Here is a 27622-nt window from a genome sequence, read left to right as displayed (position 1 = left end):
TAATGTCATGGTCACGCTGTTTTTTTTTTTTTTTTTTTGTTAATACTGCAGGTGAAATCATTGGGAAAGGTTGTTTTACTTGAATTCATTTTCTTCACCATTACTCTTGTTTTATCTTACAATTTGAGATGAAACAAGCACCCCATTTAAGGTGAAATTTGGGATTTGGAGTCAGAGTGATTACCAGGAGCTTACATCAGTCTATTTGACCAGCAGTGATTTAAAATTAATGAATATCGTTTTTGAATTAGAAGCAGAAGCCAAGTGAAAAAACAGTGCTCTCTGTTATTGAGCTTGATGTTTTACATGAAAGTGGGTATGTCTTTGACCGATATCTGAACCACCTGCCTGGAGAACTTGACTTTACATTTCATGTTTGCCTCAGATAAACCATCTGTCCTCTGTATGCAATTTAATTCCTACTATACCAATTCATGATGATTAAAATCAAAAGGTGGACCTCCCCTTAAAGTCACTTTGGGCTGTTTGAGTTTGGTAGTATTTGTCCTGTGTACTGTTAGCAGATTTTCTCCTAAGACCATCTGTGTGAAAGAACATTTCTTCAAAACCACTCAGTATTCCATGCGTTCTTTGCATTGCATTGAAAACGCTATCAGAACTATGCACTTATTGCCATTAGATTATGTCTGCCTATGTCAATATGGATGTATTGTCAGTATAGGCGTGTGGATGTATCGGCTCCAATGTAAAGGAAACAATGTAAATGGAGAAAAAATTAAGGCAGGATAAAAACACAGGAAAAAATTAGATGCCCGCATTATTGTGTTTAGTCAAAAAATTTAAAACACGATGGTGGTGGTTTTATCTTGGAGGCATTTGTTTAATGCAAGAGCTTTGAGTCTATCAATTATAGCTTTAGTCAATTTAGGATGGAAGCATTTGTCAGCATGACTGTAGCGGACACTAATGAAAAAAGTGAAAGAATTTGATTTGCACTAATGTACAATTTTATTGCATTTGCCCATTTTCCAACCTATTATTTAAGGTAACATGTATTGTCTAAGTCCCATGAGATCAAGCTGTTCTTGCTCTGTCAGCACATTTACATTTCATAATAGTTTTGGTGAGTGATCTTTGAGTGATCTTTGAGTAAAGCCACATTTTGTTGTTGTTGTTGTTTTTTTTTTTTTTAACTTGCAAGAAATTTGATTGGCTCAGTTAGACCTCTGTGCTACTGCTGCCTTTTGCAGGTTGATTTCTTGAATGTTTGTGCTTTCCTGAGACTTTTCAAAGCTGTCTTGTGTGCCTGATAAGTGGCAGGCCCTTGACTTTCAATCAATTCACCAAGAGCATCATGGGAAGAGAAAGCTTTTTTTATCAGGCCCTCTCATTGTAGTGGTCTTTTTTTTAATTGATGCTGTGCAAATGCCCCATCTGAATATTGAAATTGAATTTGAAAGGGAACAACTCATTATGTTTGTTCAGACAACTTAAGTGAAGCATTACTGCAAAGTGATGTGATGTCCAAGGTAAAATGACAAGTACTTGAATGAGCGTCAGTGAAGATCTCTCACTTTCAAAGTAGTATGTGCTTAATTAGAGACTGACAGTTCACAGATATTGCCAAGTTCAACACAACTTATATTGTATAGCCTTGTTTCATGGTGTCCATGTCGACAATAGAAAGTTGGATCATTATCATTAGTTGTACCATTTATCATTACACTTGTTAAAAGGCCTGAAAGCAAATTCCATAACTGTAATTGAGTGCAGACATTGTATATTGTACATGACTGACAATCCTGTTTATATAGTGTGTGAATATTGAGAACCCTGGGGAATATTGACAGAGATGTGATTATGTGTAACTACTGCTAGCTGACTGAATGACTATGAAGGAGAGAGACTGAATTCAAATCAAACCAGGAGTTCAACAAAGCCTTCGGTCAAACTGTACTTATTTGGCTATGTAACACTGCTGTCATACATCTGAGCCAATTTTATTCAATGATCTCTTGCATACATATATATAAAATAGTCCAAACAAGCATACTGAGATAATATATACACACTTTTCATTCATTTTCTTTATTTTTATTTTCAAATAATAGTAAAAACATCAAAACTATCAAATAACATAAATAGAATTATGCAGTGACCAAAAAAGTGTTATAAACAAAACTACCTTATATTTTAGATACTTAGATACTAGATACTAATATTTTTTGGAAGGAAATTCATACATAGGCATCAACTTTCAAGCATAAATTTCAAGCATAAATTTCAAGCATAAATCTTTAGAATTCATGTTTCCCATTATCTTAATCAATTGTGTACAAACTTTGGACTGGTACTGTGTGTGCGTGCGTGCGCCTGTATGTCTGACTGTGTGTATGGCAATTGTTAACATATATTGTGCAGACTGTGGAATTTGTTGTTTATATATTGCTATCTGATTGTTGCTTGTACCTTAGAAAAGAAAGCATTCTGTATAGAGGGAGGTAGTGCATGTTATCTCCTCTATACCTGTATTTAATGGAAGTATAGAAGTGTAATAGAAGTGACACACAGGCTAGTGTTGTGTAAGCAAGTGTTTTGAGAGTCAAACTGGAAACCAGATCCGCTGCCACAGAAGGTGCAGTACAAGTGGCATCATGACAAAAACATGCATTTATTTTAAAATGTTTACTGTTGATCTGAACATCGCAGTCCCAGTCCCAGTCGTCCTCATCCTCTACTCTGAAATGGAGGCTGGTAGGTGGGTTTCAGAGTGAACAATATCCCTGATTGAAATGCACTAGAGAACAACAGACTGATTGTTCTTCCGATGCGTTTGCTTGGCCCCTTTCAGCTCTGACCATTTTACTTATTCCATATAAAACAGCATAGCCTCTGGCTCACGCTTGTAATCCTCCCTGGTCACAGGACCCACCCACCATAATTGGTTTGGCAGGAGAGCAGCATCCATGCCTGCAGCAGCTCTGTGGCGGTCCCTCAGTCCCATCGTTGGTCCTTGAGGACACTGCAGAGGCTTCATTTTTTTGGAAAAAAAAAAAAGAACTTGAGGAGATTATTCTGTTGGCGCGGGGCTGGCCGCTGATCCACTTCAGACCTCGTGTTTCTTCAGGCTGAGTATGGGCCCGGAGAATTCCGTTTCCCCAGCAAAGAGTGAGCGCGGGTGACGAGAGCACAGCCATCTGCAAACAGAAGCTCACCCAGCTGTGCTCCCCTGCAGCTGTTTGAAGCTGAAAATGTTTCCATCTGTCTGAGAGGGACAGAGAGGCATCCTTGGTGAGGTTTATGCTAGCCTGCTTTGAGCATCATACTTATCAAAATGGTGAATAAGTGAAGTTCCATCCTGCCATGTTGTTAATAATTGAAAGACAGGTTTTCCTAGGTTGCAGTTAGATGGGCAGCCGTGATTGGCTGCACTGAATCAAGTGTTCAACTGTCAATCATGCATATAAACCTCCACTTCATGGACTTTGGTTTTGATAAAGGTCGTGAGTTTGCAAGAAGGTTGCCATGAAGGGTGAGTTGTTTTAAAGTGGCAATCATGGAAACCTATTTCTATTCCTTCTTTTTTTTTTTTTTGCTTGATAATCTAAATCATCATGCACAAAGATTTGGCAATCTAGGTTATTGTTGTTAGAGAGTCCATGTCCATGAACTTTTCTTCCTTTCAATGTTGATTTACATAATTGGAACAGGGCACAAAGAAACGATGGCCTTAAACTAAAAGTACGACTGCCTCACAACAGAGACAGGAAGGAGAGTGCAGGGTGCAGTGAGGATACAGTTGCTCAGTGCTTCATGCCCTGTTGAGGCAACAATATTAGGCATTTACCTTCAGAGTGCACAGCAGAATGATGATCATTGACACCTGGACCTGCATTCTGTTACATTAAGGAATGCTAACAGCTCATTTGCTGAAATATTTATCTAGCTAAAGATGCAGTATGCAGACTGGTTAGAAGTCCTTTACAAGCCATCAAAAATGTAAACATACAAAAACAGCAGAACTAGAACCAATAGCAACTTAAAATGTAATGTTATGCTAGCTAGCCAGGAAATTGCAACTGTAATTCTGATCAGAATTATGTTTATGATTATGATTAAGTGACAGATTAATGACTAACAGGCAAAGATCCAACAATTAGCCCCATCTTTATTTTAATGACATACAAACCAGGGACCTACACTGTAGTGCTAAACAACAGTGTCTGTGTCTTTTTCAGGTTTATTGTCACTGTAAACTTTTTTGCACATGAAAGAGCAGATGGGGATTCATTCCTGCCTCTCTTTAATGCTCTGAGGCCTAGGCCTGAACCCAGCTTTGCTGCTGTCAGGGACAGAATGATGTAATATTTAGCTCTCCACACTACTAGCTTAGTAACTAGCTAGCAAAGTGGAGGGAGATGCTTTTCAACTGTTCTGACTGTGCCAGCTATTTCACTCTCCATGGAAACACTTAAGATGGAGTTATGTGCGCATGTCTCAAGTCTGAATCAGTCTGTAAAATTTTTATGTCATTTTAATTAAATAATGGAGTTTAATACTAAGTTCCCTGCCAGGCTTAGTAGGCTAGTCATACTGTATACCCTGAGCATCACAGATTTTTTTTTCTTCTGTGCAGTGTGTTGCTCTAGTTGTTGCAGTTGTAGAAGTAATACTTTAATTCTGTAATATTTTGTTTGCTGTTCCCTGTAGGTCCTGCTTCACCTGCTCTGTTGGTCATGGCCTATGTCAAAAGCTAATTCCGTCAGATTGGTCAGATATATATCAAGTTTAGTGTTGTGTTCTAACATAGTATGGCAGAAGAATAAAGAGACTAGACCAGAGAAGAATATATATTACTCTGACAAAGTTTACAGAAACTTTGTGACTTTTTTTTTTTTTTATTTATTTCAGTATGTAACACAGAAATTCTTGAAACTTGTATTTTTTTCTGAGATGAATGTTGCTAGGGGATTATGTGGCTGCTCAGCTTTTAATCAGCTTAACGACCATGCTGTATAGGTCATGAGGTGTCAACTCTCCATCCAGATGACATTATAGCATGATGAGTGTCCCTGAAAATATGGTGCTCAAGTATCAAGAGCTATTTTAATTGGTCATGAGCTAAAAATATCACTCATAGGTGCTTGTGGTGTCTCGTAAATGGTATATCTTGTATATATCATAAATACTATACGTTATAAATATAATAATGATTGTGGTCTAAGGAATCAATGTGATGCATTGCTGTCTAAGAAATCCTTTAATCTTTGCAGTTATTCATATATTTTCTCAAAGTGTATCTGTGATGGAAAAACATTGCAAGTCGTTCTCATTTGTTGCATTGCATGACCCTGGAAAGGTTGGTCTTAATTACAGCACTGCTGTGCATGCTTGTTATGCATGTTCTTTAGTTCTGCCATGGAGACGCTTGTTGTCATCTGTATAATAAGGTCATTTCTACACTGATTCGACCAGACAGTGTGTTTGGTAAAGTCAGTTTGGAAATGCTCATGGTATTAACAAGCTGTGAAATAAAGCACTCAGTTACAGTGGTAAATCTCCATAGCCAGCCAAATTTTTTTGTGTTTCTTTGTGTTATTATTTCCTATATTTAATTATTTGTACTTATTTTTATTCTGGCCTATCCATGAGATACTGCATGTTTTCACTATGTTCATTAAAGCCTGGTTCCATACACACTTCTCCACAGAGATTATTTTGATATGTGCAGGGCCCATGACTGAAAATGCCTCTGACACAGATGGCAGTTTTAGTTTTCCCATCAGAAATCAACCGTTTTCTGAACTGTTAAATTGCAGTGCAGTGCCGGGGAAATTAATTAAATTTTGGAGGTGAAATAGCTTGCTGCAGGGACCATTTTGACATCTTATATTAAAATTTAGAGTCATCCAACATTATCCAAATTACTTTCAATAATATCCCCAGAAGGAAGTACATAGACCTGAAATAATAGTGAAATAATAATTCTTGGTGATTTATGTATTATTTCAAAAACAATGTTGCAGTAGCCTCATTCCTGAGATCTCCTGGTGACCTGTGAATTCCCATCATGCAACCTTATAGATGTACATTGAATTTCTCCTGACCCTTTACCCAGAAACTGAAGAAGAAATTTTTTGTCAAATTTGTTAATTGATCTTACATTTCCAGTGGTTTTATTTGTGGGTTTTTTACCCAATTGGCCATTGACAGTATTTTGTCTTTTTTCTTCTGTGCAGTGTGTTGCTCTAGTTGTTGCAGTTGTAGAAGTAATACTTTAATTCTGTACTGAGTCGTGATGCCATTGATCCACTACGTGTGGTCTCATGCTCTCCTTTTATTGTTATTTAGTCCTTTTTTTACGACTCAAGTAATGCAAACTGTGTAGGTGCAGTGTTGGGAAAAACTTGTTAAACGTTTTCCTCAGGTTGTGCCGTTGCTGTCATAACTGTGTGTCATTTCCCCCTGCGCCCGTCTCTCCTTTCAGCTGGAAATCGGTGGTATCGAGAATGAAGAGAAGCGGTACCAGCTCTTTTTGGAGCTGCTGAACTCCAGCAGCAAATGGGAAGAGATGCAACACTTGATGTTACTTCTGCAGGCCTGGCCTCCTCTGGCGAGCCAAGCCATGTAAGTCATATTTTACTTCTCCTTTTTTTATTTTTTTTGCCTTTCCTCAGATGCGCAGATAAGCCCTTTCTGCTTCTACGAAGGCTGAAAACGTATCTTCTTATTTTCAGTGGTGCTGGGGATTGCAATGCCGGTTCATTGCTTTACAGACATCTTCATGCAGATGTGCAATTCCAATTGTACACAGAACTGTATGCTACAATGTATATGACAGTTGAAACGTTATGCAATCTTAATTTCTGAAAAAGAGTTTGGTGAGGTTATTAATTAAAATAGTTGGAAACTGTTTTTCCAGCCTGAGTGTTTCTTTATGAATTGGCACATGTGCATTCGAGTATGACTACATGAAAATACCACAAATTTTGGTGTACCTGCCACCACAGCTGAGCAGGTGATGTTTGTAGCATTTGTAGTATTTTGTGAGTCACGTTAATGACATTCAAAGGGTGATAAGGGCAGGTTGTGATGTACTTTAAATAAGTTCCCTTCTGCCCCTTTTGAATGGGCACCAGAAAACTGTTTTTGCATACCAGGGGGTACTAATGTAGACAGAGCCATGTTGTTGCAAAAAAACAGGTTTTTGAATCACATCAGCCAGTGTTACTACAGTGCAGTCTTGTGGAAAGATGAGACAGATGAGCGTTGTTAGCTCAGCAAAAAAGGTTGACACTTTGTCCAAATTCGGTTAAGTAAAATAATGCATTTGTCTCCTTTATTTATCCATTTGTGTACACTATGCTGTTCAAATACAGTAGCTGCATGCCTTTCTGCTGAACACTTAAATACTTTATGGGGATTTTCCTGTAACTCAAGAAAGCTAAATGTTATTATTGTATGATTTTACTTGGTGGCTAAAGAGCTATCCTTACTCAATAAAGTAGTGTTTACTAATTTAATAACCTGATGCACAACAACCTTTGTTAAACTTGAACATTCTCCACTTCATCTGCATTGTTTTTTTCCCCCAAGTTGATTTTGTCCTTAACTATAGTTTTCCCCTGGAACTGCATTTATATTAGTTATATTGTTAAAATACTTATACAGTTCGATGAAGAACATACTTTGTTCTAAAAATATTCCGTCAGTGAAATAATAAAGAAAGAAAGAAAGAAAAAATAAAATAAAGGTGAAAGTATAGTTTTAGATGGGAATGTTACCTGAGAGACACTATGCCCTGAGATGACTTTCAGATATGAGATATATATGGGCTCCCGAGTGGCTCCCGACAGTAAAGGCAGTAACTTGAATTACAGGTGCAGCCCTGTAGCCCATATTTTCGTCAACTTTCCTGCTGACCCAGGTAGTGAAATATGTAACCAGTGAGTTTATAGGTGGATTGGGCCTGTGCTGTTAACCCAAGGAGCCATCTCTGGTCCATTGCAGTCCATCTAAAACACACCACGCCTGCCCATATCAGCAACACAACCGAGAGACATCTGGAGACCAGACAGTTGGATGAATCCCATTTTGTGTCTGTTCATACACTGTGCAGTTCGGTCCTTAGTGACCAGACTGCCTCTCCTAATGCCAGTCCGTTGATTTTATTATTACATGGTTTGCGATCCAATTATTGAGCTATTTAGAAGTCTAATGAAATTTCTGCTGAGTGTATTTCAAATAAATTATATAACACAGAGGCAGAGGAATGTTTTCAAATGAAAAATCTCCCTCTTGGTAATTTACTGCCGTGGTAGACATGGTAGGTTGGATCTTAAAAAATGAGATTTATTGCATTGCAGTCTTAGGCATCCAAAACACCCAGGGCTGGAGTGCATGAGAAAATGGGGGCTCATTTTTACTTGGGTATTCAAGCAACTGGAGACAAAACAAGACAATCCTGGCAAAATGGAGAAGTAGCAGAGGTTAGAGGTGGAATTAGATATTGCATGTACTGCAGGCTTGTATCAGCTACATCAAGATCCCTAGAAAATGCATGGTGACATAGAACATGCTTTTATATTGTGCTGCTCTTTCCTTGCATTATTGTAGTCAGAATGCACTGTCCAGTTTTGGGTGTTGTGACTGTCGCATTTCTTACAAACGCAATGCATGTATTTTCAAGTAAATACCGTGCATTATTTTTTGAGTGGCATCATTATTTTGGTGTCAGTTTATTTTTTTTTTTAAGAAGTTCTACAAACAGATATTTACATGTACCCTTGGATGTTAAACTACACATTAACATTTCACGTGTAAACTGTGTTCGGTCTGCTCTGATCCTCCAGAATTTTTTTTCAGGTTTTGCATATAAATATGTGCATCTACACAGAATGCATTCCATCCCTCAGAATATTCAGGATAAAGCTTAAACACAGTTCTGTTTGCAGCACTGTTTTAGATAAGATTCATTGTATGCTGTGCTGTTTCTGATCTGATGTTAGCTGCTCCAGGCAACTGTCAGTCCTTGTTCCAGTCACTGCATAACACCATAAGATCAGGAATTAAAAAGAGACTGTTATTTTTGAAAAATTAAGAGTGCGTGAGTTATTATTTTTGTTTTTTTTTCTTCCCTGCTTAAGAGCCCAACAGAGCTTGTTTTTCCTCAACTGTTTTTTTCTGTGCAATTTCCCTCTTAGAGGGAAAACCAGCTAAAGTAAACGTAGGCTGTACCGCGTGAATAGGCTTTCCATCTAATCAACCAAGGGAGTTGAATCACTTCTGTGATTGAAGTGATTTCCACTGTGAAGTCCACACAAGTGGTCATAGGTCCACTTGTGTGGACCTGTGTCATCAGATGCGATCGTGCAACATTCCAGATCCCAGATGGTGTTGTGGTTGCAGTTCCAGTTCATGTAATCATAAAGATATTTTTAGCTTGTACATCACAGGTAGTTTGAATATCTCATTTAGTTTCTGCTGTCTCATATCGCCTGCTTCTCTTGTGATGTGGTATTCCTCTGTGAGTCTGGCAGTGCTGCTTGGGGCATGTGTTCAGTGTAGACACGACATGCACTTGATCTTGAGTGCAGTGGACTGTGGCGTCAGTTCTGGTGTGGAGTTTGACGTTTGCTGTGATTTGATGTAGCGTACTTGACTGAAAAATGGTCAGAATGATTGAGACACAGGATTTGCGTCATGCTTGGGATCTGTGGGGTGTTGACTACAAGTTAAAGAGAAAAGTACAAGCATTTGTTTTCCACTGTTTGCACACATGTTGCGAGGATCAGTGGGTTTAGTTTGTTAACAGGACTCAGACTCATACAAAAATATTCTCAGCACACAGCCTTAAAAAAGTATGTTTTTGGTTTTAGGCAAACTTCCCAGATATTCTTATTTGCCGTACCGAAAATGACTCCTTGGACATTAGCATTCAGAGACTGATTGCTCTGTGGTCTACGGGAGTATATTTAATTTGAGGTCTGTGGGGAATATGTTTCACTCTTGGTTGGTTCAGCTCAATATCTTCAAGCAAAATATGCTGTGGTGCATTCTTTATCTAAAACGTATCTTGGCTAACACCAGTCAAGATGTTTAGCTAAATTAATTGACTGAACACTTACACTACATGTTAGATTTGGCTGATATGCCCCCAGTGAAGTTTAACACATAGTCCTGTAATTTTATTTTGGTAAATGCTAATGTCTTTCAGGTGTGAATGAAAAATGTGTGGTGTTGAAAAGCTTTTAATGTTACATTCTGTGGACATCTAATAAATGTGAAATTGAAATTTCTCCATCCAGAAACCATTAATGTATTCATTCAATTCTACTGTAACTAGTATATGGGGTGGGACTGGTTTCAATTAAATGCATTTGGTGTGTATCATTTTTAAAACTTTTAACTTCCTACTAGTGAATTCCCTTTCCTTGTCATAAATAAATGTGCTGATTCCCAAGCAGTAAAAATGACAGATGCATTCACAATGTGTAACCCAAAGCCCTAACGTACTGTATCCCATGCAGCTTTTCTGTATTTATAATCTAATCATGCACACAGAGGATCAAAGTCTATCTTAACATATTCACAGCATGCGTACACAGACTGGCTGAACTGGATTTGCAGTTGCAGGCTGTCTGGTCTTGATAACCCTTCCTGTTTTTGCAGTGCGGGCTCGGCGGAGAACCCCTGGGTGAAGCTGACTTCTGCCATAATGTCACACTGCGCCTCGGGGACGAGGGCCGACGTGGGCAGCGAAGTGCTTAGCATGTGCCGCTCCCTCTACCCCACCAGGCACAAGCTGCCGGTCGAGGTAGGTACAGCGCCTCAGATGAACTGAAACGGGCATCTCACACTGCGAGACTCAGAGACCTCTCTCCTCCTAATGCACCGTAAAAACCCCGAGCAGTCACAGCAGGGTATTATACTCATGTGTATTTATACATAACCACCCACAGACTGTATGCAGCAGGGTCCAATCAGTTAATGAACACATTTTCAGTGATTTAGTGCAAGCATTCCTGTTTTTGGGGGGGACTGGCAGCCACAGAAGCACAGGACTGTGCTGTTAATCAGACTTGCCCGGTGTACTCGGGTTGAATTGCCACTAATTCATTTTAGCGAGATAAAAACATGGTGAAGCATGTCACCCACTGCAGTGTCCGTTTGTAACACCAGACCACCATCTCCTCTGTTTTCTGCCTCTGAAATGTGGCAGAAAATTTATACCTTTTACTGTTGTTTAACGCGCCTTTTCAGCCCCATCCCTGGCTTACATGCTGTGGCATAAACAAGACTGGGCTGGTACGATTAGTCCCCTCACAGCGAGAGGGAAGCACCATCCGTGTGGCGAAATGTGAAAATTAAACTGGCTGGGTAGCCTTCTGATCCTCCCACACTGTTTCAGCCCCAGCAGATGGGCACATTATCTGCTTGACCAATCCTGAATCCAATAATCGATTCCAAAGCAAAACAGATCAAATTTTTGTTTACACATTTTTTTTTTTACCCACCATTCAAGGGCTGCTGTAGCTATTTCTGGCAAGTGTCAAATCCTGTAAAACTCTGATTCAAACTACACTCAGATGCACTTTGAGGAAGCCCCATACTATAAAATGAAAAGAAGCGTGCTGGAATTGATGCTTTTTGATGTTTGCTGCACGACGGCGACAGCGTTGCATGAAAGTGTAGTACATACAGAGGAATCGCTGATCTGCGCTCTCCCTGGGGAGGTCAGCAGTTACAGCCGGCAGTATAGCATAGTGGTCAGGAGCAGGACTCATAACCGGAAGGTTGCCAGTTCGAAAGCCCACTGGGGCACTGGCGTTGTATCTTTGGGCAAGGTACTTAACCCAGAATCGCCTCAGTAAATATCCAGCAGTATAAATGATTAACATGTAAAAATTGTAACCTATGTAAGTCGCTCTGGATAAGAGCATCTCCTAAATGCCAAGAATTTAATGTAATGTAATGTAGCCCCTCCAAACATTACAGCCAGTTAGATTGTGGGTGTGATCCCTTTTCTTTCAGGCTGTTGTTGTTTGTCCTAGGGTTGTTTTTTTTGTTTGTTTTTTTCTTTCTCCCTCTCTAATGTGTCTCTTTTGCGCCACAGTGTATCCGACTCATATCAGGCCTGCTCCTGGATCAGCCGGGGCTCCAGCTCCCAGCTCTGAAGCTGATGACGGAGAGCGGGGACGAGCAACTGCTGACGCTGACTCTGGGCCAGATAAGCGGCATCAATAAAGTAGGTTCCTCTTAAATTAAGTTCATCTCTTATCACCACACCAAAGTGACATGTGCTTTTTATCTGGAGAGCAGCAAAGGGGAAAATCCTCTGCTGACTATCTTATCTGTGGGAGTATTTGAAGAATACGCTTTGCACTTGCGTGAACAAGACTTGGGTATAATGATCCACATATTTGCCATTAAAGGTATCTTGTGTGTTGGGGGGGGGGGGGGGGGGGGGGACGACAATACAATGAAATCATGCTGTTGCCAACCTTCGATTAAATGTGTATTTGTTATTCAGTAGCAAATAGCCACAGAGGGAGTATTTTCCAACAGCAATACTGTTGGCCTCCCTTCAGCATGGGGACTTATAAATAACAGCAGAGATGAGCCATTTCCTTTGCAGGTCTTATACCCCTTTAATAAGCCCACTATTGAGCTGGCTGCATGGCACATGTTGGGCCTTGGCCTGTGGTCTCACAGGCCTCCCACACCAGCGGGCTATTTTTGCTGGGTTCTTCCACACTGCCACCTCAGGACTTTTTCCCCACGATTTACCCTGAAGGATTTCTGTGTTGTCTCTTGGTGATGTATACCTACCAGGGCAGTAACCTCATGAACAAAGCCACTGAGCGTGTGCGGTTAGCGTGTGTAGCGTAACTGTGTGATTCTGCTGTGGAAGCACAATGCACCAGTGAACGTTGCCGTAAATTCATTGTCATTTCAATTCAATAACGCTTAGGTTCAGGAGCCATATCAGCTCTCTGAGATTCAGTTAAAGTGTAATTTAACTTACACTTAATTTTATGAGTGCAAATGTTGCCTCACACCACTGTAGGAATTCAGACTGAAGAACATTTATTATTTATTTAGGCATAAAGCAAGTTAATTTGAAATTGTTGTTTCACGACCAGCTGTACAGTGATAGAAGCCACATGCAAAGAATGCCTTTTCCATTCTGTTTGAGAGAAGATGCTTAAACTAGCTTGATGCCTCTGCTGGGGACCAGAGGCAGAGAAGAATGATGTTGTGCAGATCACTGTTTGTTTTATCTGAAATCCATACCCATAGTGGTCCGTGAAGATATATCCATGGGTTGCTTGGTCCAAGACAGCCACCTAAACATCTTTTGAGGGCTCATGTTGAGATTTTGAAGAATACTTGTTGCAGGCAATCGGAACTCAAGAACAGCACTCACTCACTTTATGGAATGAAGAATTGTAGCAGGCTGTGTTTTTGCTGCGAGAAGCTGAAAAGCTAATGGTAGAGTTGTGTGCTCCTGAGGTAATTTAGTGCACTTCATTTGCATGCCAAATAAAGTGTAAGGTAAGGAAGCCCATGAAAATGGAGTAGTTTTGAGATTTAGTATGCCTTTCAGATGACAAAATTCCCATCATTGAGCATAGCAATCATCCTATGATGTCCTCTTGTCGCACAAGAGTTTCTGTAAGCAATTTGTCATGAATGACAGCGTTAATTAAAGGGTATTTTAATTGCTCTGTTATACTGTAGGAGTAGTAGTTTCAAAAAAAACAAAGGGACACCTTGCCAAAGACAGTAAATGTCCTCTCAGGTTGCACTAATTAATTAAATTCATTTTGAACGAATTAAAAGATAAATAAAGAAAAGCTGCAGTTTAATTTGAAAGCATGACCATATCATTGGATCAGGTAATTAACATTATAAAATGATTTAAGATGAACGAATCTTTTTCAATATTGGTGCAGCATATACAGTAAAATAATTTTCCATATAAATATTACATAATGTGATAGTCGTCAACACATATTTTCTTCTCAAGACAATTTACATTTGCAGCAATTGAGTATATTTCCAGCAATGATTGTTTGCAGTATAAAAACCTCATCTAAGTCTGAAATTGAAAGGTATTCAGACTAGTATAATTTCTGTATTCAATTGAGTACATGACTGTTGAATTTGAACACAGTCCACATCCTTTTTCTTTCAACTCTTTTGTTTGACTAAATTCAGAGATTGATTCCCAGTAGGAATTCAGTTAACACCTCCTTTTACAACTGTGTCCCAGATTGTAAAAAAAAATTGATTATTGTTCAGTGACGTACTGTACATTTCAATCAGATCTTAATGAAGACAGGTAATATGGAAGCCCTCAGAACATGGAAAGCACAAAGTATTTCCTCCCTACAGATGAGCCATGGTGTGTTTACATTTCACATGTACGCTGTGCATAAGTGGAAAGAATGAGTTCATAATTTATCCACGCAATGCTCCATTAAAAGACAAAGCTTGAGAGAAAAATCCTTTCCTGTTTACCGCAGGCACCGCCACCCAGTTACGGCCGTAGCGGGATCTTGGAGAAAGTCAATATGAGATGAAGAAGAAATCATAGAAGCAGTAAAAGATCAATATGTCAAAGCTATCAGCAGATGAAGACAGAATAGCAAGCAGAGAGCAAGTGACATGGCAGCCGTTGATACAGCTGGGTTTAGGGGAGAGGCTGTGACTGAAGCATTCAGTCTAGCCAAAGGAAATGCTCTTTATTCAGATCTTGATGTTGAAATTGAGCAGTTTCTGTCTTCTAAAATATGCAAGCGAACTCATTGTTTGTGGTGTGGTATGATGTATTTTTTTATCTATGTTCAATCTCAGGCCAATGCTATGAACAAAAATGAAATGGAACCATACTTTAAGTGACCTGAGATTATTTGGACATTATGTAGTACTCTACAAATCTATGCATTATTTTAAAATAGACCTGTAGGCAGGTCTTATGAATGTTTGGTGTTACTTGACCATGCAAGTGAAAGGCCCTTGATCTGTTAATCAGACATCAGTGAAATAATGGGAAAACACCAAATTGTCTGTTTGTGCACAAGAATTACTACAGTCGGAGATGTTTCGAATATCTACATTTTGTGTAAATTATGGTCACCTTGCTAAATGATTCAGCAATCATTTGGCATTAGGAAGACATTAACAATTCTGATATACGTTGCCCTGTACATTTGCACTCTCCTTTGGGCCCAATTATTGCTCCATTTTTATTTAAACTCCTCTGGCCTGCTGTCACTTTGCCGTTGAAAATAAGTGAGCTAGCCATTTCTTTTGATGATGTCACTAATTTACTACACTTGTTGCATAAAACATGAGCAAGATAACTTCACTTGATAACTAGCTAATCTTTTTACTATTTATTTATTTATATATTTATTTATTTTAGCCAGGTAGCATGAGGTGGATATTAGTATCTCTTGGAGAAGTAGAACAGTGTGTACTTTCTACAGTGTCTGCCTTCAAAAAACAATGAAACAATAGCTGGCTTTGTAAATGTATCTGTAGCCCTTGTGCATACTGCAGAGGCTGAATTATGATCCTGCTGTATCACTCCTTCCGTCGCTGCTCTGCATTTGTAGAGATGATTGGCTGCTTGCGGAGAGGGCTACCAGATGAATTCTGGGGTTTATAGGCAAGGCACTATGCTGAATATGCCAAAGAAGTCAGATGACAGTGTCACGCAAAAGCGGGACTCGTCAACCCCCGTATCAGCAATGCACTTATCATGACATTTCAGTGTTGTGCCGCAGAAATGAGAATACAACCACTACTGATTTCAGACTTGTAGGATAAATAAGCTCTTTTTTTTTTTTCTTTTGAAGGCCAATCTTGTGCACCCGGCTCTGCTTACATGTATGAAAAGTAAACATTGCAGACTGTTTACTTTTCATGCAAGTAATCCATAACTTAGTCCCATTTGGCAGTACAGTACCAGGGACAATTTGGCTAGTCTGGCTGAAAAAGACAAATTTGGCATCCTTGATTGTCCCCATGTTAGATTTGTGGTGTTGTGATCTATATATTGATTGTTATTACATCATATATGTTTTCATCAAGCTCTGATTATTTTGGCAATATCCTTGGAAAGTGTCCTTCTCAATACTTGTGTGTATATATTTCGTCTTTAGACCGAACATTGCTTCCCGCATTAAACCTGATTTGTATTATATGCAAGGCAGAGAATACAGTAATTATTTTCAATGAGCGGTCAGTAGGTATTTATTCACAGGAGCGTGTCATCCACCTAACATTAGAGGTGTTTTATCCTTTCATTCATATCATTCCTGTGATTAATGTGTTGTAGTAGGCTCCTTACAAACCGGATTTAAACTTGAAATAATATTGATGATATTTGAACCTTTTGGTTTCCTTGCCAGGCTCATCTGTTTTATTTAGGAAGATGCGGTCACGCTTAATGTAGACACCCACAGAAGTGGGCAAGGTTCTGGTTTGAACATTCCATGCACCTTTCCATAAAATTAATTTATAGCATAGCTGAGGAAAAAAAGAGTTCTGGAGTGAATTGTGAGGTGAGGGGGTGCAAAATTAACATGAATAATGGATACCAAGATGGCACAGATAAGGGGTTGTTGAACAAAATTAATGGGCTGTCAGCTTATCACATCCACATGCTTAAGGGCATACCTGATACATAACAGTGATTTTTCTCTTGCATATTGATGAGTTGGTCTGGATGCACCTCTCCCCACTACACTATCGCATCTCTCAGTAGATTGCATTCAGTGGGATATTTTCCAAACACTCAGGCATTTAGAAATGGCTGGTGGTTGGTTTGGTCTATAATGGGTTTTGCACAATACTCATGTTGCTTTTGAGAAGTCAGTTGTAATTACCAAGTGCACTGTTATGTTTGTTGACAGCAGTGCTAACGATCCAAGCCATTCACAGCAGTTTGCATGGGTGGAGAATCCGTGTGTAATCTTTTATTTTTAGTAGTTCATTTGCATGTAAGTAGCATTAGCTTCAGTCTTTTTTTAACTTGACAGTTAGAAGATAAAACACACCAAAGTAATGAAAAAATACTATTATTTGACTTGTTTGAAGACCTTCTGGTCAAAAAGGATTGTCAGTTGTTGTGTCACAACAAAAATAACTGACCATTTTTCTCTCAATATTCCTTTGTTCTTTACTGTGAGTGCAGTGATAAGCTTTGGTCCAAGACAAATGGTCCAAGTAATCACTGCTTGTACCATGAGCCATACACCTTTCATGATTAAGTCATTGTCATTTCTTGGTCATTTAAGTCTGCTTCCTTGAGTATTAATTCTTTTGCCATTCTGAATATGGCAGTTCTGAGTACCATGATATTCCCAATTGCCACTCTACTTTGGGAGTTAGACAATTTAAGAGTATAATGGGAGATTATTCTCACCTGGACAGGACAGCAGTTAAAACAGTGGGCTGTCATACCCCTCTCTGTCAAGTATTAGTTTCATATTCATATGCACATAATAAGACAAATCATGTGTTTTCTAACCAGTACAGAATATTGTGCTTCTGCACAGTTAAAAAAACGTACAGCTGAAAAAGAGCAGCATCTTACAGTGTTAATAACAGGGTTATCACAGTTTATAAGGAACGCAGTTTACAGAGATAGAGGGTAGAGACAGAGACAGGATATGAGGGTTCCATATTATTTAGTACCAAAACTGTGGTGAAGCACTGAGTGTGGCAAGTGAAAGATTGGGCCTTGCTGTTGTAAAAACAGTGTGTCTGCAGAAGAGAAACATTCTTGCTTTGAAAAACTGCTAAAAGCTGGTTTGTTCAGCACTGTGCTCGTTCAGATAAGAAAATGGAAAGAGTCATTAGTCTCCCCTGCCTGGACTTGGAGCTTTTTTTTTTTTTTTTTTTTTTTGAATCTTCAAATGATGGTTTGAGCATGGTGAGAGAAAAAAACTAAACTGCCTGCACTCTTGGAAAGGTATTTAAACTGCAGACCCCATGAAAGTATTCATCACACCCCGCACACCCTTCACAGATTTGCAGTCGCAGTGTACCTTTTCTGGTGACACACAGCACCATTCACCTAACACCTCAGAGACAAGTACAGCCTTGTCTGCTATGTATTACAGTAAGTCAGGTGGGTACTGTAAGCACAAAAAAACAATGTCGCCTTGGATTCCCTGGATGTTGTAGTTGTATTTTGTTGCTGTGGTAGCTGTTTTTTCCCCTCTTTTCCACACTGTGGTTTCAGTAAAGTCACTTTGCATTCTGATGAAGGGCCTTTTGGTGTTGTGACAATAAAAATACAAAAGCGGAAAGCAGCCACATTTTATATTCCAGGGAGCTTTATGATTTAAATGATGAAGGAAAGCAGCCGATAAATAATTTATGACATACTGTACGCACTCAGTAATTCCAATTATGTGTGTTCTTGAATTTGCTGAAAGGCTTGATCGTGAATTACAGTGTCCCCACTTATACTTTACATCTCAGCAATATAACAGAGCTTGGAGTAGACTAAATAGTAAATACTTTCAGTTATCAAACAACTGTGTTCTTCTCTCATGTTTGGGTAACCTGAAATGCCTTGAAGGTAAACGCAGCATTTTCCACTTTAAAAAGATAATGTACCTTTAACCTTCTCTTCCTCAGGGTTTGTTTATTGTAGGTACACAGTCCATCCAGTGCCGTAGCAGACTGAATTCAGATATACTCTGTATGAAATCGAACAATCCCAAATCACAAAGGACTGTCCTAATGTTTTTTCAAGAGGGCGATGCTTCCACCTCACCCGAACGGTTTTTACTCCATCACACAGTACTTTAAAAATCAATGGATCAAAAGGCCACCTGTTTCTTGGGAAGATGCAGTCAGATGGACGATTTTCATCTCTCCTCCCAGGTGTATGCCCTGGTCTTTTGGCCAGTGCTTTAGCAGAGAAGTGTCTGATTACCCTCAATGCATGTTTTTTTTTTTTTTTTTACCCAGATGGAAGAAACACAGTTAAATACATCAGTTAATGATGCTGGACTAAATTAAAATTATGCCATGAAGTTCGCTTCCCATTAACTTAAATTTGCACTTGAAATGAGCTGCTGCCGGCAATGGTGAAACAAACACCTCCGTTATATCCGTATCACATATTTGCACATGCCTCCTGATACAAATCCTCGAGATGAGTGCTCATCTTTGCTCTCCCAGGGCACAGTCATTTTCAAATCTGTTTTTATTGTAGGCTGGCCATTACTTTGAGCTTGCATTCAAATCAGAGCATTCTTTCGCGCAGTCAAACAGTAATTCTCATGCTAAATAGAATGTATTAGCCATCAAACCATCCTTCCATAATGCATTTAGTCTCAGTCAGTTTTGTTCAGAGGCATGAATGTGCACTTAGTAACAAAATCTAATGAGATTTTGTACGTTCCCATATACCTCTTTTTCTATCGTCGGGAGCAGACATCAAATAGAGCCCTCGATAGAGCACTCAAAAGAATGGTGTGCAATCACCGACGATGGTCACTTTTTCTTCAGTGCATATTGCTCAACTTGGAGGATTCACTGAAAATGAAATGCTGTGAAAATGAAATGGGCCAAATGCTCTCTCTTGATAAGGGGTGAAACACATGGAATATTTTATATGTCTCATAGTGCAAAAAATCTATTTATTCATGCGAGACACTGTTTTGTTCATACACACTCTCACACACCCCATCCCCTCCCCTGTTTTACGTGGTAGACGTCACCTGTCCCATTTCAGGTTACGGTTGTCTGGGCAACCTGACTCAGGCTGCTCTGTTGGTAATGCTGCTGTTGATAACCCCTTGGGTATACAGTAACAAAAAAAATACAAGTAAAAGCATTGAGAATGATAAAAAGGAGACATTTCCAATACAGTGTAGCAATCTTTCCATCTCACAGTTAAAGTGAACCTGGAATTGGTGTATATACCGTATGTATACACACAAACACATGCACATCCAGATCCACCACCATGTTTTTCAGTTTCAAATAGACAATGGGGGTTGAAGGAAGTTTCTGTGATTGAAACACCTGTTGGCCACAACCTATGACCTTTGACCTCTCTAAAAATCTGTTAGATCTATATATTTTCTACATATATTCTTGGGCCATTTGTGTATACATTCTTCCCTGACAACCATGCATTGGTGCACAGTGCAATTATACTGCAACATTTTTACTACAATATTTTTTTTTTCATATATTTGTGTTTTTATATTTTAAGGGAGCTTATGTAAAGCCAAATTTAGGTACACTTAGTGATACATAACCCAGGGACTACCTGTGTACCTAGTCTTGTAACATTAGATGTGTGAAAATAACATTGTGTCCGCAAGCTCTTTTAGGCTCTTTTAAAGGTAATGTAACATGCATCCTAATTGGCCATTTCAGAGAGACACCTTTACAACACCCTTTTTTCATTCACTTTTTTTCAAGTGGCCGTTCCAGCCAATGTGCACTCTGTACCGTTACATTTCAGAATTGACTTAAACACGCCCTTTTCAGAACACGCCAGGGATTTGCGACTGCACGTGAAAGCAGAATTTCCATCAATTAAGCAGGTCTGTTGGTCTTCAACAATTCAAAATCAAAAGCATGTTCTGTGTGTGAAAAAAAAAATCATAATTATGCTTTTTTTCCCCCTCTGAGATGAAATGCCATAACAGATAATGCCTATTCATTTATTGTTAAAGAACATTGAGAAATTGGCTCTGATGAGGGAAGGTTGTAAACATTTATTTCCATGCATGTCGTGCCTTCTGCCTCATGCACACTTCACCAAAGACAAAGGGTGCAGGCTCTATTCTGTCTGCTTTCAAGTTTTGTTTGTGCATGTAGAATTGATAATCTAACCTATTCGAACAAGAGCTCTTAAAATATTCATGTTAACCAAATGACTGCAACATAACTATTGTCTGGGAAAATAATTTAGTCTTCTTTTCAAATGTTCTTGATGTTTTAGCCTCACTGTGAACATAGTGTACCTTGTTTGAGACATTTTGCATTCATCGCAAATTGCATCATACAGTCTTACAAGCTGGTATATTTTAAGGCCCTGCAGTAATTCTGTCAGTGTGAATCCAAATCAGGCAAATAATTATGTATACCAAATGCCTCAAATACTGATGTACAGTCTTCCTAATGAGCGACATTTGAAACCTCTGTAGTCTAAATGCTCCTTTCAGTCTGGGCACGGTGGCTTAATTTATTATTAATCCCTTTCTGTCTAGTGTCGTGACAACATGCCTGTCATAAAGGTAATAGACGATGCTGGGTGAAGTTGCAGAAAACCCAATGATTCTTCCTGCATCCTTACGTCTAGCAGCCACCAGGAGGAAACCCTGTAAAAACCATAGAGCTGGCATGTTTTATGATGCTGGCCTCACCATGTGCTTGTTTAGCATAGAAATAGTGGCCAGCAAACTCCAGGCACTGTTTATTGCCCATTTCTAAATGCCTCCCCGTAATCACAGTCTCCCCCTCGGTAGAGATTTTTGGACTTTGCTTTATGCTTTTTCTTAAGGCCACGATAGTTTCCTGAAGGTGTGCCATTAGTCTAAGCAGCGCTGATGTGTGGTAATTTGCATTAGTAGAAATGCGTACGCAGAGATGATGTACTTAGCTGTCTCCCCGCGGAAGGAGCCGGCCGAGTGGTACAGCACAAATTATGTGCAGCAGATGTCAACATTTGTGTGTGGCTGGAGCAGAGCATTTAGTGAAGGATGGAAACTTCACTAAATTCGTGGTGCAGCATTTTCCAATGGCAGGTTTGAGAGTTACTTTGGAATTAAACTGGACTCCAGTTACAGAAGGTGTTAGCAGTGCCCCAAAAATGCCAATATTTTGTCATTTCTGGAGTCTTAATAATATGACTGGATGTTTACAAAGAAACATGCACGTCATGCGTTAATGCATTTCAGAAAATCAAACTCAGATGACAGGTGAATTATTGTTCTGTCATCAGTGGTACTTTTTTTTGCAATGCCTGTTTTGTAAGTGCCAAAACATTTACGCTTTTTATACAGCACACTTGAGTTTCATTTTCATTACTTTGCCAGTATTTTCCAGGAGGTTCAAGTTCCAAACTTAATTTCAAGCTGTTAATCGTAGTCAGCCTCAATTCTTTCTTCACCCTGTGACATGTAATATGCCATCAATATTGATGATTAGCTTAGCTGAAGTAAGTTATTTGGGACTGATTAATGCTAATTTGTGTTGCAACCCCAGGAAGTGTTATATTTATTTGATCAGTTGGTGTTGTATTTGAAGAACCAAACCTTTAATCAGAATGTAGCCACGGTGCTGATTAAAGTTTTGGTTTTTCAAATGCAACACCATCGGAGATATAGATTTCTCTTGCTTACATTTGACTTGAGCTAACAGAAAATAACATTTAAAAATCATATTTGGATGACTGCTCAGTGGAGATACCCTTGATGGGCTGAACTTTTATTGTAAGCTACAAGAAGTGCTAACTAAACCTGGCACCATACCAGGTGTGCCCTGCACAAACAATTAAAAATGACTCTCCCCACTCGACCTTCAAATGGCAGCTTTTGTATTCCGTCATTAAATATATTCTTGATAAAGCACTCTGTTCAATTAGCAGAAAAAGTTATGTCTCTAAGAAAAATAGTATAAGTTTAGCTTTAATAATAGTCATAGTAGCAATAGTAGCAAGTAAATAGAAAAAAAAATCTAAGAATAAATCTTAGATTGTTCGCTGAAGAATTTAGTAAAAGATGCAGTAATAGCAGTTTAGTTTATTATAGGAAAAGGAACCCTTTCAATAGTTGTCATCGGCTAAGCTGCAGTTCATTTCAGCTGTATTGTATTTGTTTTACTGCTTGCTCATTTTTTCCATTAATTTTACTTCTCATTTCTAGAGTAATGAGATGTTGCTGAAAACAAGGATTATAATGTAAAATCCATGAGTGATACAGAAATGGCCTGTTTGGGTTTAACAGGCATGGTGCTATTCTTGTAACTGTTCTTTATTGTAGCATCACCCTATATAACAGTACATACATTTGCTGTCGGTAATTCTTGTTGCACCACAGTTATGTTCCAGCTATGCCACTACCAACTTGCAGTGTTGTCAAAGCATGTTGTTTCTAAACTGATGTTAAAGAAAAGACTTCAGCTCGTCTCCCAAGTGGCTCGTCAGTTAAGGCACTTAACCACAAGCACAGGCTGAGCCCTTCAGCATGGGTTCGAAACTGGCTGTGTCATCTACCAGCAACCACCTTCAGCCCCCAGCAGCGAAACAAATTGGCTTCGTTGTGCTGGGGTGCGGGTGGGTGTGGCAGCCAGGGCTCACTCATCACACTGCTCTTAGCACCCTGCAACTCATCTGGGCACCTGTGAGCTGCTCAGATAATGGGACTTGAAGTGTGAAAATATTTGTGATTGGTGTGCGTGTGTATTGGAGATTGCATTCACTACCCCCTGTGCTCCGATGTAAGTGCAGAGGTGAGACAAGTCTAGTGAAAAAATGCAGACTGCAAAATGTTATATGAACTGGGGGGGGGGGGGGGGGGGGCGTTCTGAGGCACGTGGCTGAGATACTGGATATTATCACATTGTCTCAGTCATGTGAGGCAGGAGATTTTCAAGCCTCAGCTTTGATTATTTTCATCCCATTTTCCACGCTTATTTGTGATCCCGAGACGCAAGGCTCTTGAAGCATCCTGTTCATTTTGATGAAGATATGGGAATTGTAAACATGGGCGGCTCCTTTTAATCCTACCCACATCAGGTCTTCCAAAACTGATTTTCAGTAATGCTCATTTAAGGTTTTCATTTTATTACTTGGTGGTGTGCAATTTCTTTGAATTATTTATGTCTGAAAAGAGAAGAGCTCCTCAAAGCAAGGGAATCCTTGGGGGTGTCTTATTCCCTCCAGTGCTGTGCAGGTCAGCGCAGAGCTTGTCCCACATCACAGCTGAATTTGTGTTGCGGAAACCCCATTGGAAATGAAAATGCATCTCCTTCCTTGAGGTTCTGCCCCCCCGCAAGCCGAGAGAGCTGACTGACAGTGAGAGGCATCTAACATCTGGCAGGATGTACTCATGTTATCTGCCTTAGTGGTGTGAAGACAACACACTGATGTGGCGGTTTCCAATTATTGGGGGAAAAAAACAAGCCTAAGAATAATACAGCATGAAATGTATCTCATGGGTTGATGTATTTTATGATTTTATTTATTTTATTTCAATAAATATTTGAATAGTGTGGATAAGATCCCTATCCAGGGTGATCTAAAGCATATTGTGTACACAACATTGTTTAAATAACTGCAGAGTGCAGTGGTAAGTACCTATTGTAAACTGCAAGTACAGCAATAGTGATATTCCTTATTGCATTAACATTATTGATTTGACTAGCAAATGCCCTTATCCTGAAAATCTTGCACAGCTTACATTTTGCATATGCATTTATACAGCTGAATGTTTTACCAAGCAGTTCAAGTATCAAGCAGTACCAACCAGTATCAAGCCTGGTTCTTGCCCTGGGGGGCAGTGCTACCCCAGTGTGTATATTCATGATTGATCACAGCACCAGATCTGAGTTGGTTTAAAAAAAAAAAAAGGAAATGTGTCATAGAGCTGTTTTATAATGTGATCGAGATGAGCCAGTGATCAGTGCACTACAGTTGTTATCAAGTGCTGGTTGAACTTATTCTGTCCTTTTATTTTTAGTTGCATTTTTAGATCACCGCTAGATAGACATTTTTGTGGAATCCATGCATACTGTAGCTTGAAGATATGATATTTTGTGTTGTGGTTTAAAATGGTATTAACTCTGAAGTTTATAAAAATATTTTGATAGGATGTTGGATGTAAATATTGTGTGCATCTGTAAACTCGGTCCATAATATACCACATACACTCAAAACATACTGTACACAGGGAGCATAAAAAGAAGTGAGCATGGATTGCTCTTGCAGAAATAGTTTATTTATTGCTGTTTCTTGTGGATGCCAGTGGAATGAATGGGAGTGTAAAGGAGTTATGACCCCATTGAGATTTGTAATTGCCGTCATCTCTTTCAGGTGGATGAGTCAAACTGCGATGCTGAGCTCTTGGCTCTGCTCCTGGATGCCGGGCTCCTAATTAGATGCATGGAGACCGTTTTCTACCCAGAGCTGGTCAACCACCTCCTGGCGCACCACCAGGAGAGGGGCTGGGACGTGGAGGAGATGGCCCGGGAGATGCAGCGAGCTGGCCGCATTGCTGAGGCCGGGTCCCTGCTGCTGGCCCACAGAGGGACTCACCCGGGACAGTTCACCTTCAACAGTGCCCTGGCCGTTATCAGAAAGTGGCTGTGACCGGGCACTGTGTGTGTTCTGAACGGGTCCCATTACCACAGGTATCCTATGTATTTACCAGATCAGTCAGTTCAGTGTGTTTGAAAGCTCTTTCAGGCCATAAGTGTCCTGACTGTCTGCCTGGCTACGAACGTTCTAGAAGAGGTGTGACCTGAAATCGAACATCCATGGCTACCATGGTGACACAGACACCAGGATCTCCTGGCATCAGTATGGAAGACGGAAAGAATGCAGTGGCTGAATTTCTGGCCATAATGTCGAATGTCTGTGGCGTTATGCTGTGGATCAGAAGTTGAGAGTATGATGTTTAAAGCAGCAGTAAAATTTATCGTTTCTACACTGATTTCCCCTTTCTCCCCTCCCCAGCCCCTCAAAGAATAAGCATCACAGTTATACTGACATTTATTCATTGTGTAAGTCAATAAGTGTTTGCATTTGTCTGGGATTTGTTATGGTACTCTGTCACAGTTACTAATCATTAAAGCCTAACCACAATCTGAAGTCAAGAAAATCGGTGAGTTCATATATTTGTTGCTGTCCTATTGTTGTATAGTAGATCGATTAAAAATGAATAATAAATCCATTAAACAAATATGCCACTGGAGTTCCCTAACGCTGCGCGGTTATTTAAACATAACTGGGTCATAATGTTGTCACAGAAGCTTGGTGACGCAAGTCGGTTTACAGCGTATGGGTTAAATTGACTTTAGAACATTCTAATCATATGGAGCTGAAGACTAGCAGCGTTTTTCTACAATCTGAAATAATAAAGATGCACTTACAGAATTGTCTGTAGCTCCTCGTGTTTATCCAAATACTTGAATCTGTGCCAAAGCATACATGATTTTATATTTGGATACAAGTTTGTGTTAAAGTTTTATTTTATTTTTTTGCTCTATGGACAGTAGTTACACTTACATTTAAAATATGCATGAATGTTTTGTTTGTAAATGGAAAGTTAAGAGTTGCCAGAAAACACTTGATATGCTCAAATTTATTCAGTGTTCAGGTTTTCAGCACCTCTTTGTCTCTACCAGGCTGCAGTGTATGAGTTCAGTGTGGGAGTCTGTCGGGGAGGAAGACAATGCTGTTGTTGGGACACGCAAAATTACGAAAGTAATTTTGTATGGCAGAATGACAGTAACAGCTTCCATTCTCTAAATACAAATACAACCCTGTTGTTGTATGGTGCGGAGTTAGTCGAGAATGAAAGAATGATATCAGAGTCTGTGGTTTTCAAGATAAAAAATCACAAATAAACTAACAGATGCTAACTATGCACAGTGTAGGCATTAGTGAAAAGATCTATAGTGTGGGCGGCAGTGTACCATAGTGGTTAAGGAGCAGGACTCGTACTCTGACTTAACCCACACTTGCCTCAGTAAATATCCAGCTGTATAAATGGATAATATTGTAAAGAATATTGTAAAGACTGTAAGTCGCTCTGGGTAAGAGCGTCTGCTAAATAGTGTAATGTGATGTATGTGGTACTGTGTGTGCAGAGTGACCAGAAGATACAATTGCAGTGAGGTGAATTTCAGTATTTCTAAAAAGTAATTCAGTTATATTACATAAATTATATTTTACATAAAATTACTGAATCAAAAAATAACAGGATTCTAACTTTAAGTAATTTTGATTCCATTTCATTTTAAATGTAAATTATAAGTAACAGGTATTTATTGCTACATTGTATTTTCTTTTATCATTTTGCATTTTTCCATTGGATTATCTGTCATGAAAAATATTACCTCTATGTTTCAGTTTCTGTTTCTGCATTTGAGACTGCGTCCTCCTCCACTGTGAGAAATGTTCTTTTTTTTAATTGCAAGTAGAACACAGGTAGTTTGTGACCGCAAAATGTTTCAGACTGTCCTGTAAACCTGCTGGGAAATATTTTTGACTCACAGCCAGTTGGCATATATCAAGTATGTTATTTATGCCCACGCCATTAATGAAGAGGTCTTCTGCTGTGACCAAAACAGCCTCATAATTCAGTAAGTATGACTACACTCCTGCTCACTTCACTAATGTATTTGACCTACATGAAACCATAAAGAGAGAAGTCATCCTTAGAGATGTGTTAATCAGGTATTCTCAGATGAGCTGTGGCCCAATTGGCCATGCTTTCAGAGCATGCAGAGAAAGAATGGCTGGAATTATGCTCAGATTGCGTTTGTTAGTCTGTTATTGTCTCTCCTCCAGGTGCTCAGCCACCTAGTCATTATCTGCCTTTATCTGCAAATGAATATCATCATTAATTCAACACAGTTGCAAGCTCTGTAATGATGTGTGTGAAAC

The 27622-nt window shown here is 39.3% G+C and overlaps 1 protein-coding gene across 2 annotated transcripts in view; it reads left to right on the top strand.

Moving 5' to 3' along the window:
- Positions 1 to 25822, top strand: part of nbas (NBAS subunit of NRZ tethering complex) — a 142858-nt gene extending 117036 nt beyond the window's left edge. For both annotated transcript variants that reach the window (XM_036549571.1, XM_036549570.1), the window contains exons 49-52: positions 6449 to 6588; positions 10633 to 10777; positions 12077 to 12208; positions 25046 to 25822. In XM_036549571.1, the coding sequence (XP_036405464.1) occupies positions 6449 to 6588; positions 10633 to 10777; positions 12077 to 12208; positions 25046 to 25321 (693 nt within the window). In that variant the 3' untranslated portion in view covers positions 25322 to 25822. The remainder of the gene's footprint in view (positions 1 to 6448; positions 6589 to 10632; positions 10778 to 12076; positions 12209 to 25045) is intronic.
- Positions 25823 to 27622: the final 1800 nt, after the last annotated feature.

This window comes from Megalops cyprinoides, chromosome 17, assembly GCF_013368585.1.
Source record: "Megalops cyprinoides isolate fMegCyp1 chromosome 17, fMegCyp1.pri, whole genome shotgun sequence".
NCBI classification, from domain to species: Eukaryota; Metazoa; Chordata; class Actinopteri; order Elopiformes; family Megalopidae; genus Megalops; species Megalops cyprinoides.
Note: the sequence above shows the minus strand (reverse complement) of the source record. Positions and strands in the feature narration are given on the sequence as shown.